This window comes from Enhydra lutris, unplaced genomic scaffold (genome assembly GCF_002288905.1).
Source record: "Enhydra lutris kenyoni isolate GAN:26980312 unplaced genomic scaffold, ASM228890v2 scaffoldscaffold17, whole genome shotgun sequence".
NCBI lineage: Eukaryota > Metazoa > Chordata > Mammalia > Carnivora > Mustelidae > Enhydra > Enhydra lutris.
Genome location: NW_019154101.1, coordinates 32439469 through 32453119, shown reverse-complemented (window position 1 = coordinate 32453119; position 13651 = coordinate 32439469). Strand labels below are relative to the sequence as shown.

The 13651-nt window shown below is 43.0% G+C and overlaps 1 protein-coding gene across 1 annotated transcript in view; it reads right to left on the bottom strand.

Annotated features, from left to right (window-relative positions):
• LOC111147661 (epithelial cell transforming 2 like) overlaps positions 1–10321 on the bottom strand; it is a 64674-nt gene extending 54353 nt beyond the window's left edge. The window contains exons 1-2 of the mRNA XM_022503865.1: positions 10256–10321; positions 8984–9096 (exon numbers count right to left, since the gene is read on the bottom strand). Of these exons, the coding sequence (XP_022359573.1) occupies positions 8984–9096; positions 10256–10321 (179 nt within the window). The remainder of the gene's footprint in view (positions 1–8983; positions 9097–10255) is intronic.
• Positions 10322–13651: the final 3330 nt, after the last annotated feature.

Here is a 13651-nt window from a genome sequence, read left to right as displayed (position 1 = left end):
GAAATACAAACGTCAGAGGGCAGGAATCTTCCACACTCAGGTGTTGAATCCCACGCACACTGAATTGGGCTTGTCACATGGTAGGCACTCAGCAAACATTTGCTCAACGCTGGATGAACAGACAGCACTCTTTTGAGCTCACCCATAACTTACTCCCCCTTCTTTAGGTAAAATAACCTCACTTCCTACGTGGTGGTCCATGTGGTCCTATAGAAGCTGACTCTATCCTGGGCTTCAAAAACAGCATATGATCAAGACTAATTCAATTCATCTGGGTCAGTCCCCTGGCCACAGCAACTGGCAGAAGTGGGCAGGGACGGAGACTAGTCCAACCACAGTGAAGCTCCAACAGAGAAATTATTTTTATTTCTGTACACAACTGAAAGGAACTGAAAGGAAACATAATGATGAAGCCATGACTGCCAAAGGCAGAGCAGAAGAACAGAAAGAATGAAGGCACTGGGTTTATTACTGAGCCTCTGAATTGAGCTTCAGCCGTAGCCAAACCTACTCTGGATTTTTCAGTTGTACAAGAGGGAAGCTTCCCTTTATTATGTATGTTAAGCTTAGGGTTACTTACAATGATGCATTTGAAGACCACTATGCATCAGCGCCAGAGAAAGATGTAAAAGGCATCTACAGACACTGAACAGGTAATTCTGTTTCATTGAGAAGAGAAGGGACAGGGTGCTCATGCCGTCTGTGCTCCTGCCTCTGAGAGTAGGACTGAGAGGTGGAAGAAGCCTTGGAGCCTTCAGGTCACCCAGACCTTGTGTCTTACACTTGGCCGTGTTCCACATGGCTCTGGGAATGGAGGAAAAACTACTTTTCCAGCCCCATCCTCATGGGCTGAGCCAAAATCTCCATGGGTGGGGCTCAGAGTCCATGGATTCACAAACTGCAAGAGATCCTAATGGGCCAGCCCTTCTCAACAGCAGTGGATTTGACCTCACAGGGCAGCAGGTCTTGATGCTTAGGCCAGGTCAAGTGCAAAGCCCTGAATGTGTGTGTGGTGGTCTTAGGAGTAGGCGTAGCTCCTTCTTGAGGCCCTGAGCTAATTGAATATTGAGCCACTGGATGACAGTCTGATGGGCTCTCTCCTGCGCGTGAAGAACATCGGTTGACTGCTAAATGCATTTTGTTTTTCTAAATGTAGCTGATTCACAGCTAAATTCTGGAGAGTTGATATGATCAGAGAAGGTATCACTAGACCCATTTTAAACCTATTTATCTTCCTTTCAAATAAGCAATAGGGAAAAATCAGGGCAGCTTCAGAGATAGCCCTCAGGGAGGTAATCAGGGGCCAAGGATCTTCCGTATTTTCACTTTGCCTCCTTAGTAGTTGGCTCTTGTCCTTAGCTTTGTCCCCTGAGGTAATTTCCAAATGACCACTGTGAGGAGTGAACCTCACAGAACAGAAATCATTTGATGAGAAGGGCATGTCCCTTCCTTGAGCCCCGACTTAAGTCCCTCTGAGTGTGAAGAAGACTCTCCCAGAAGCTCTCTAGTGGCCGCTCTCTATGTCTCCTTGGGCAGACTTAGTATCTACACACCCTTTCATAATCCAGACACCACCAAGGGGGTGGAATCCTCGTGATTCTGTCCAAGCCTGGTCACCGTTGGTGGGGCAGTGACAAGCCACCTCTGAGACAGATACAGCCTGGGGAGAAACGCTCCTGTCAGGACTATGGGGAAGAAGCAGGGAAGGGTGTGGGCAGGCGGGTGATCAACAGTGCGCCCGCTAAGCAGACACTGAGGAGAAAAGGAGAGATCTTTCCAACTGCCGAAGTGTCCGATCTACCCAGCCTTCACCGACGCCTGTCCCTTACTGCAGAGCTCGTGTTTAGCTCCATCCTTGCTACCTTTTAACCTTGATGTATGACTTGCATGGATTTCTTTCTTTCTTTTTTTTTTTTTTACGATTTTATTTATTTGACAGAGAGAGAGAGAGATCACAGGTAAGCAGAGAAGAAGGCAGAGAGGGAGGAGGAAGCAGGCTCCCTGCAGAGCATCGAGCCCAATGCGGGGCTTGATCCCAGCACCCTGAGATCATGACCTGAGCTGAAGGCAGAGGCTTAACCCACTGAGCCACCCAGGCACCCCTTGCACGGATTTTTTTAAATGGGTCAATGTGCTTCTACTGTCTGGTACTGTCACTCTTTCTCTTATTTTCTTTATATGTGTGCTTTCCTTAGGGGCTGCGATCCATTCTCTTTCCTGGATTAGCTTTAGAATTGGTCTCCCAAGGTCCATAAAAAATATCCTATTTGGGGATATGTACTAGGATTGAATTGAACTTGGAGGTTAATTTAGAGGGAATTGGCATCTTCAAACATGGCACATCTATCAATTCAGGGTTGTTGTTGTTTTTCAAAGATTTTATTTATTTGACAGACGGAGATCACAAGTAGGCAGAGAAGCAGGCTCCCCGCTGAGCAGAAAGCCTGATGTGGGGCTCGATCCCAGGACTCTGGGATCATGACCTGAGCAGAAGGCAGAGGATTTAACTCACTGAGCCACCCAGGCACCCTTGTTGTTGTTTTTAACTATCCTTTAACACAGATTTATAATTTCCTCCATAAAGGTCCTGCATTTCTCTTTTTAGTTTTATGCAACAGACATGGGGAAGCAAAGCTGAGAGAAGGCAGGGTGCAGAGGGGGGAGCACAGGCAAGCCCGCCAGCCCGGGGAACATTGTTTGAATCCAAGGATCTAGCCTGGCCTGAAGCTAGACAAATCTTAAGTCAATACATTCCCATTTCTTCTTAAGCTGGTTTGAATTTCATTTCTGTTATTTGCACTTGAAAACATTCTGACCATGACACCAAAAGTAATACCCAGAGAGAGGAGGAGGAAAGATGACCAACACCCACTCGGGGTACACTCAGGGCATTCTACTTCTGCTTCTGCCCGCCACACTCCTGGACATCTCCTGAAGAGATTCTTAAATACAGAACAGAGACAAATGTTTTCTTAAAACCTTTCTTGATTTTCCTATGATGTGTCTGTGAATTTGACTCCTCCTATACAGAGAAGTCTCAGTAACCAACAGGATTCTTTGTAGCTGTGGAAGCTAATCTCATGTACTTTATAAATGGCTGGTGGTATTAATTCTCAGGGCTGCTGCATTTGGGAAGTTGTGCAGTGAGCAACTTCAAGAGGGGCCATTAGCACAGATGACAGTGTGAAATGCCATCCTTGGGTATTGTAACTGTGAATAATTCTTTTCGGAATTGTCTTATAGAAGTCTCAAGACAATTAATTAACAAAAAGTCTTGAATGAAACAAAATATCAGTGATCTCCCATATTCGGGAACTTGTAATATCTTGAAAAGTTTCTTCCAGAGAGCTACATATGAAAATTTTTTTCTGATGATTTTTTTGTTATTCTTATTATCAGGAGTATTTTAGATATCATCCATCCAATATGCATTTACTGAGTGGCTACTACGTACTGGCTATGTCTTTAAGAGTTAGGGATACAAAGAATCACCAGAAAAAGTTCTTGCCCTTACAGAGAAGGGGTCTAGTGTAGCAGGCAGACAGTAAATCAACAAGTACTGTACATAACATAATGTGGGGCAGTGTGAAGTGTTGTAAAGACAAGTCAGACATTATAAAGTGTGGCTCCACCCCTGTAGAGAATGGTACCGCTTATAAAATGGGAAGTGAGAATCACAAGGGCACAGGCTTCACCTAGCATAAGACAGTGACCTTCCCACCGTCCTCTCGCCCTCTGTCCCCATCCCCCACCCAGTGAAACAGCTCGGGGCTTTTGGGTTTCTCCTTTTTCCTTTAGACTCAAGGATTTTCCTTCTTTGCTTCAACCACCTCTCAATAAACCGTCCCAATGACAAATTATGGTTGTGCATGAGCATCTGATCTGTGTGGAAGGATGGGACCATGTCCAAAATACAGGGCTGAGGAGAGGGAAGAGCCAGGATGACCCAGATTTCCAGACTCGTCTTGGATGTTTAGGAACCCGGTGTACGTTTGATATGCCTCTGTGCCGGCCGCTGCCTCCACCCAGAAATATTCCACCTTACAAATGGGTGCTCAGGAACTCAGTGACATGAAGCTGCTCCATATTCAAAATTAACCCCAAAGCACATTGTCTCTGAGACATTTATACACCAGATTTCCTCACTGTTCACAGATGAGATAGACCTCGTCCCCTGAGCTTTCCCCGGGGCTGCTTGGAAAGAGTGGCCGGGGCTGCTTGGAAAGAGTGGCCGGGAGCAGTGAATTGGAACTGGGCGGGGGGGGGGGGGGGGGATTCTCTCTTAGGTGTACATCAGCTGGATGATTTTTCTGCCCCACCCCTTTTCCAGTTGGCTCTGATAGAGACAAATGACCAGAGCTAATCCTTCACTGTTCGTGATCTCCCTCTTCCCCCTGTGTCTTGGGACTGCAGTTGCATGAATGTTGCCCCAGGGACCCACCAGGGAAAGCTACAGGTTTGAACAGCTCCAGCCCTGCAATGAAAGGCCTTTGTATGGGGCGTTGCCTGCCAGGGAGCCCTGGCAATTTGAAACCGGTCCCACCAGTGTGGCCAGGAGACGCAAACTTCCCATGGGTTTCTCGGAGTGACACACAAACAGCCCAGTTTCCTTTAAGGAGTCAGGAAAATTCAGCCCGGCCAAGTGGCAGGGGGATGACACCAGTGGAATCATTTAGACAGGTGGCCATATAAGCATAATGTGCTGGGGGAGAAGCCATGATAGACGTTTGTAAAAATTGCTGGGAGTGAAAGACGTGCAGGGAAGGCTTCCCAGGAAAGGGGCCATCAAAGTCAAGGTGAGGAAGAGCTTGCCCGAGCTATGATATAAGAAGATGAACCCTTGAAAAATGTCTTAAATATCATAAAACTTCATTTAAGAAATCTTAAAGCTTTGTACTCATTTTTATCATTCAATAAACTTTACTAGTGTTCAATAAACCTCACTTTGCTGCCCACCAAAATAGTACTACTACTACTACTACTAATAATAATAATAAATTGAAAAAATAAATCTTAACAATATGGAATATAAGGACAGAAAAGAAAAATCTTAGATATTGGAATACATCTCATGGAGATTAAGAAGAAACTTTCAAAGAAAACTGTGACAACACAGTCCCAACAAATACCACAATATTCTAGTTAAGCTTTGTAGCTGTAAGTGCCTGGTTTAAAAAAAAAAAATTATTCAGAAATTGCACAAATCCAGCCTAGCTTACACAGAAAGATTTCAGACATTCAAGTAATGCTGAATTCTCTCATGTATTACTTGCTTTTTAAGTGGTGGGGGAGCAGGGACTATAGGAATGAATAAGGTTCAAAAGAAATGCTTGTTAATTAAAAGTTGATTGCACGGTCACTATTTGACCCAGCGACAGATCGAAAAGAAATAAAGACATCCATATAGAAAAACTGACACACAAATGTTCAGAGCAGCATTATTCACAGTAGCCAAAATGCGGAAACAACCCAAATGTCCTTAGGAATGGATAGATAAAATATGGTATAGCCGTACCATGGCAGATCATTTAACAATAAAAAGGAAAGGAATATTGATATGTGCTGCAAAATGGATGAACCTTGAGAACATTGTTTTTTTTTTAAAAAAAAAAAAAAAGGAAACCACAGTCCCCAAATGGTGTCACGTAGACCAAGTTGCCAAACTGGGCTTAATACCAGATCTAATTGCAGTTTCAGCCTCCCCCAGAAATGGGGCCTTAACCGGTCAGTCAGGAACATGTTTCTTTCCATATCACCCAGGTCCTCTCCATCCCCCAAGGAAAGATGAGGTAATCTGCATGATAAGACATGCTGCTTCTCCCCTAGCAAACACCCTTGTTTGGAACAATCCTTTTCTTTTGCTCTGTCTTGCCCCCCATCCTCCATCCATAAGAAACCTTCCTTCCATTTTGTTTTGTATGGCCTCTCAGAGTGCTGCTCTACTTGCTAGAGAGGGTGTTGCTGGATTCGTGAACCATTCATTTGCTTATTTAATAACATGTTTATTTCATATTCTTGATGAAGTCTTTATATACTTGAGAACATTTTTAAAAGATTTTATTTATTTATTTGACAGAGATCACAAGTAGGCAGAGAGACAGGCAGAGGGAGAGGGGGAAGCAGGCTCCCCGCTGAGCAGAGAGCCCAAGCTTGATCCCAGGACCCTGGGATCGTGACCTGAGCTGAAGGCAGAGGCTTTAACACACTGAGCCATCCAGGTGCCCCTTTGAGAACATTTTTAAAAGGTTTTATTTATTTATTTTTGAGAGAGGGAGAGAGAGCACGAGCCAGGGGAGGGGCATAGGAAGAGAGAGAAGCAGACTCCTTGTTGAGCAGGGAGCCCAATGTAGTACTTGATCCCAGGACCCTGGGATCATGACCTGAGCCCAATGCAGATGCTTAACTGACTGAGCCACCCAGGAGCCCTCATGAACCATTTAATAAAGCCAATTTGATCTTCACATGTACTTGGTTGCTTTTTGTTATTTAACAAGATTATAATACATGAAAGTAGCCAGTCACAAAAGACCACATGCTTTAAGACTGCATTTATTTGAAAAGTCCAGAAAAGGCAAATTTATAGAAACAGAAAGTAGATTAGTGGTTGCCCAGCACTGGGGTTGGAGATGCGGAGTTAACGTCTAATGGGTAGCAGGTTTCTTTTTGGGGTGATGAAAATGATCTAAACTTAGAGTGTGGTCATAGTTGCACAGTTCTGTGAATACACTAAAACCACTAACTCTGTACATTTTAAATGATGAGTTTTACTCTATGTGAATTATATCTCAATAAAGATGTTTAAAAGGAATTTGATTGCACTAACTTTAAAAAATAAAATGAATTGGGCTTTTAGATTTAACCAAAATCAAGCACAACTCAAACTGGGTTAGACTATCGGTAAATGGTTTCTGTAAATGTTGGCAGGAGAGAAGACATGGCTGACCCAGAGAGATGGGGAGGAAGTAGGAGAAGAAAGACCTAATCCGGACTTGGGGGAATAAACTAATTGATGTTCAACAACAAAGTCCACCACTACAAGTCAGAGCTGGCTTCAGGATGCCAGCTCTAGAGACCAGAAATTGACACAACTTCTAAAAAAAAAAATATGGAATTATAGCTTCGTGCAACTACGGTAGACAGCTCTCTGCAGAAAGCCAGCTGCTACAGAACAGAGCGAAGTAATTCCACTGAACAGATTAGTTCCATATCCTTGTGCCATAGAAAGAATTCAGGTACCAGACAAAGGATACAGTTTCCAGTGACAAAATGTCAGGCCTGATGTTAATGAGCCTCAAAATACACCACGCGATCTCTAATGACCTCCAGTGGTTACAGCTAAAATTGCGTGGTTTATGATACATGAGACTAGGACATGATGTACCACAAGCAATTACAGATTTGGGTTTCGGTCTGTTATTTTATCTTGAAAGCTGTAAAGTTGGAGTAAAAGGAAACCTAGCCAATGACTGCTATGAAAAGTTCCCTTCCCTGATTTTTAAGCATTGACGAAAGAGCCTATTTTTTTCTGTGGCCTGTCGTTGCAGCCTCTCTCAACACAGCCAGGAAGGTGTCTGTTTGCTTCCAGTAACCTGGTGACTCCATCAGGGCCAGTCTGTTAGTGACCCACCACGCACTCCCGGATGCAGGAGAAAGCAGACGAGGGAGAAGACGAGCAAACAGGTAGGAGAGATGAAATGGCTGATTGAAAGAGCGAGATAAAGGAAGTGTGAGAAAGAGTGCAAGGCAGGTATTGCAAACTAAAATAAGCCAATTTGGTTTTGCATAACTCTGATACTTTCTGGAAGCTACCTAAGAAGTTCAATGGTTACAACCTTACCACAAGGTTGTACTAAAAACAGCTAACCCCAAATGATGCCATATCCAGAATTTCCCTAAACAAACCTAGCAAACAAGCCCCAACCACTCCATACAGTCTCCTCCATGGGCTCGATGAAGTCCCGGCTAACTGTCCTTTAGGCAAAGGTTTACTCAACTGAGAAAGTACAGTGTTCTAGAAACGGGATTCCATTATTACCCTCCTTGAGAGCCTCAGGCTACCAGAAATCCCTAGACTGACAAGGCCATTTACCTGGGGATAAAGCCCTATAAGCACCTGCTACCAGGCTGGCTGGATTCCTCAACCAGGCCCAGGCATGTTGGAGGGCTCTCCCGAACATTTTCCATCCCACATCCGAATACCTTTAATTTCTCCATTTCTAACATTCCTCTGACAAATGAACAAGCCGCTGGCTGTTCTGATGATAACTGATGTCTGATATTGGCTCTGCTCATTAGCAAAGTATCTTGTAATAACTGAGACATTGTGACCTTTCCAATACAATGCTAGCTAACCACCCTGAGAGTATTAATTCCTGATCAAAACGGTAGCTGCTCTTGCATGTAATTTCAACCAACGCTTTCAAATAGCACACCACCTCTGCTGGAGTATCTGAAAGCAAATGGCAGACACTACGGGAGGCCAGGGCAGGAATAAGAACGAGGACCCACTGGCAATCACGGCCACTGCAATACGAGTCTCGTGCATATTCCTAAATGTTGCTACCATGGTCACTCCTTGGGTATTTTTCAGATCCATCTTTTCGTGTTACAATTACAATTATTTTTGGACTGCCTATGTGCCAGATATCTACTTGAAATATATTGTTTGTCTGTCTGATGGTTCTGAGGAGAATCCAATATAGTAAGGGAATGTTAAAAATTCACTGGCTGAAGCTTCTGATGTTTACAAAAACCAAATATCCCACTGCGGTAGGAAGGTGTGAAAGCCCCCAAGTTTCCATTTCATCCTTAAGGAGGAAGCAGCACTAGAAGATTCTGTCTGTAAACTTTAAAATGCCAATTGCTTTATTTGTTATTTTGGGGAGGGGGGGAGGGGAGAAACCCTAGAAGGTTAGATAAACATTTTACCAGATTTTATTTCCTTTCAGAACCCATGCTAATTGCATCCTTAGGCTACATTTACCTTAACTGTGATTTGGTGCATCGTAAAAAAATCGTGAACAAGAATTCTTGACGTTGCTTGTGAGTCCAGAGGTCAAACCAATGACTTATAAGAGCAACTCTTTCCTGAAAGAGCTGTAAGGGGGAGAAAATATCACTTTCCTGTAAAGTTCAATCTATTCTTAGTTGCTAAACAGTCCTTAGGCCATCTCACAACCTCACAGCTAATAACTGCACAACACATTACAGTTCACAAAGCCCTTTTCACTACGTAGTAGGGGTCTGTCCCTTCAGCTTAAACTGCTTTTATCTGGGGATGGAGACAAGCCCAGGCTTGTTGGGTGGGCTGGTGGGAAAGGCTGGTCAGGGGATGTAATTACAGTGGGTCCTTAGGAGGGCCCCTTTGGAAAACAAAGTGGTAATGAATCCTGGCTCTTGTTTCTACCTAAACGAATGTGGCCTGGGGTAACAGATTCCAAACATTTCATCATGAAAACACATACAGGCTACACTTGGATTGTGAAAATGGGACCATTCGAAGAAGGTGTGATTTTACTAACCCACAGTCCTACATCCTCACAGTTCCTACCAAAAGAAAGTTAATAAATATTGCTAAGTAGCCATTGTTAGACATGTTTCTAAGGAAGAGATACACCAAGGACAGCACCCCGCCCCGCCAAATCTAGGTTTCAGTCCAGCTTTGCTCAGATGATATACACAAACCTACTGGCTTTCTTCCTGAGTCAGGCTTGGGCCCTAGCCCGGCTAGTCTCCTTCCCTTGGGAACAGGACTGAACCCACATCTGCTGTCAGCCTTCTCCATTAAGGGCTGCCTAAGCCATCCGGTGACTTACTAACTACCTTTCATAGGAGTGGGCATCCCCAGGCCATCAAACTAACTGTTGGCACGGGAAAGAAGACAGGATTAAAGAAATATGCAGAGAATTAATTACACATTAATACTCTCCACACCAAATACCACCAAAAGCAGCTCCTCTTGTCTCTCCCCCAACATACTGTGTGTTCTGGAGGCTTCTATTTTGTCCCTGGAGGTACAGAGGAAAAGGGAGGCAGACCTTGAGCTTCCCCATAAAGTAGGAGTTGGGGACTGAGGTGAGAAGAGACTGTCTTTGGTGCAGACAAATGCAGGTTTACTCTTGTTTGAAGTGACCCCAACACTAAATTCTTTAGAGGTTTTGTTGTTGTTGTTTTATATGGCAACATGAGACCCAATTTATCACGGTAAAATTGCCTTACAAATTAACCTTGTTTTGTTCTAGAGTATGTAACTTACCTGTCTGTTCAATAACTTGTTGCCAAAAGGTGTCCAGGCACTGAATCTTGTGTGGAAGCACTCCATTTCCAAGGTTTTTCTAGAAGGATCCCCTGCTGACATCTCAGCAAATTATTTTCTTCCAGCCCTAAGAAATATAGGTTCATTTCAATAGATGCTTAATGATGATCACCTAGAAACATTCAGTATATTAATGTTGTCCTTGTAGGAATCATATAATTGTAGCCATTCATTCACATCTCTATATTTACAGAGAAAAAATTATAGCAAATGATGTATATGTACATCTCCGTGGAGGAAAAATCCATACAAATATGCAAAGGGAGTTCATGAACTCCAAGTCATTGCAATTTACTCTGTCCTCATGCGTTCACACCCAAATGTGGATCTAAACCAGGGTTGTTTTTCACTTTGCTGGGAAAATGACTCAGAAATGGGAACAATTCTGTGCCAGCCAGGAATACTTTTTCTTCCCTGGAAAACAATAATTTGAAGGGCTTAAAAAGGGCACTCCCCCTGTCTGTCTTTTTAGGACACAAAGAGTATAGAGAGAACAAACTTAGGCTAATATAATAGTTGTCCATTGCTGCATAACAAGTGACCCCAAAATTTAATAGCACAAAACAACAAATCCTTATTATCTCGCAGTTTCTGTGGGTCAGGAATCTACACAGAGCATAGCAGAGTACATAATTCGTCTGCTAGGGCTGCCGTAACAGAATATTACAAACTAAATGCCTTGAACAGCAGAATTTTGTTTTCTCATGGTTCTGGAAGCTAGAAGGCCAAGATCAAGGTGCTGTCAGGGCCGGTGTCAAATGAGACTGCTCTGTCTGGTTTGTATATAGCACCTTCTCTCTGTGTTCTTACAAGGCCTTTCTTCTGTGCACACCAGGTGTGATGGGTGGGGAGTAGAGAGAGAGAGAGAGAGAGAGAGAGAGATATCTTTGGTGTCTCTTCCTCTCCTAATAAAAATATCAGTCCTATTGGATTAAGGTTCCACCCTTATAACCTCATTTAACTTTCATGACTTCTTTATACACTCTGTCTCCAAATAGAGTTAGAGTGGAGGTTAGGGCTTCAACATGAAATTGGGGGGAGGGGCACGATTAAGGCCATAACAGGTACTTCTGCTTCAGTTTCTCACAAGGCTGCACTCAAGGCATTGGCTAGGTCTCCAGGCTCATTTGAAGGGTTTGAAGCTCTTTCACATGGTTGTTAACAAGATTCAGTTGTTCATTGTTTTGACCAAAGAATGTTGATAAAGTGAAGATGTGTTACTTCTGGGTCTAGGCCTTAAGAAGATTTGCAGTTTGTCTTTTTGTATGCTTAGGATCTAGCAGCCGCGTAAATAAGCATGGGCTAGATTACAGAATAATGAGAGACCCTATGGAGAAACAGAGGTCGAGGCAGCCCAAAGCTGTTTCAGCCACCTCAGCCCAAGCACCAGATGTGTGAATGAAGCCATCTTGGGTCTTCTCTTTCAACCGCGCTTCCAAGTGAATACAACCATATGAATGACCCCAGGCCATAATAGGCAGCAGAAACAATGCCCAGGTGAGGCCAGCAAACCCACAGAATCATGAAAAATAATGATTTCTGCTTCAAGCTACCTGGTATTTTTTATTCAGCACAGACTGACAGAGCCATGTGCTGGTGGACATCCAGAAGAGTCTCATACAGCTGGTGAGTGTACACACTGGTGTAAATCCTTTGAAAAATGGTTTGGCATTATTGCCTAAAGTTGAACATGTGCATACAATTGACTCAACAGAAAAACATGAACATGTGAACCAAATATATCCACAAGCATATTCACAGCTCCGTTGGATAGCTCTAAACTGGAAACAGTGGAATCATTCACCAGCAGTCAAATGGATAAATATATTGTCATATATCCATGTGCTGGAATGCTGGATATCAACGAACAATCTGCCAGGACACACAACAATGTGTGTGAATCACACACAGAAGACATTAAACAAAGAAGCTGGAAGTAACAGGCTACATTATGTATAATCTAGTTTATACAAAGTTCTACACTACAGTGTTAGAAGTCAAGATGGTGGTTCCCTTTGAGGAGGAAAGAGAGAGTATGACTGGCAAGGACATGAGATGTGACTCTGGGATACAGGTCCTGATCCAGCAGTAGGAACCCAGAGGAGTTCACTTTACAATTCATTGAGTTCTACACTTAGGATTTGCATATTTTGCTATGATCTTCCATTTCTAGCAATGTTTTTAAAAAGATATCACTTAGTGGGACACTGGGTGGCTCAGTCAACTGAGCATCCAGCTCATGATTTTGACTCAGATCATGATCTCAGGGCTGTGAGATGGAGCCCTGTGTCAGCTCTGTGCTGGGCATGGAGCCTGCTCAAGATTCTCTCTCTCTCTCTCTCTCTCTCTCTCTCTCTGCCCCTTCCCCTACACTCATTCTTGCTCTCTCAAAAGAAAAAAATATCAGTTATAAAACACCAAAAACTATTAAGTACCTGAAAAAAAATCAAAGTACAGGGGCGCCTGCGTGGCTCAGTTGGTTAAGCATCTGACTCTTGAATTTGGCTGAGGTCATGATCTCAGGGTTGTGAGATTGAGCCCTGCATTGGGCTCTGTGCTCAGCAGGGAGTCTGCTTGTGCCCTCCCCTCTTCTCTCTCTTTCTCTCAAATAAATAATAAATAAAATCTTTAAAAAAGTAAATTAAAAAAATAGAAGTACAAACTTTATGAGTAAAATTATAAAATTTGGGGGTGCCTGGGTGGCTCAGCTGGCTAAGCACAACTCTGATCTCAGCTCAGTCAAATATATTAGTCATCTCAGGGTCATGAATTCAAGAACCAAGCCCTATTAAAAAAAAAAGTTAAAAAAGAAAATTATAAAATTTTATTGAAGAACATTTCCAAAGAACCTAAATAAATGGCGCTATATGCTTTTTTCATGAATTAGAGAATTCAGAAGAATTAAGAGATTAATTTCCTCAAACAGATTCACTAACTCAGTGCAATCTCAATTCAAAAAATCCTCAGAGATATTGTGGTATGTGTGTGTAACTTGAAAAGCTGATTCTAAGATGTTTATGGAAGTTTAAAGGGCCAAAAATAGTCAAGTCAACCCAGAAGAACCAGAGAAGGAGATGCATTTCTAGATATAAAAACTCACTATAAAGCCAGAGCAATAACATGACGTGACACTGGTATGGAGACAAATATCTAAGGCAGGGGGGACAGAAGAGAAAGTCCAAAAGAGAATCCTGTATACATGGTACTTGTTAGAGGATAAGTCAAAGTAGAGATGGATTTTTCCATTTATAGAAAACAGAGCATCTGTTTAACAAAAGAAGAAATTGGACCTCTTCCCCACACTGTACACCCACACACACCCACACACACCCACGC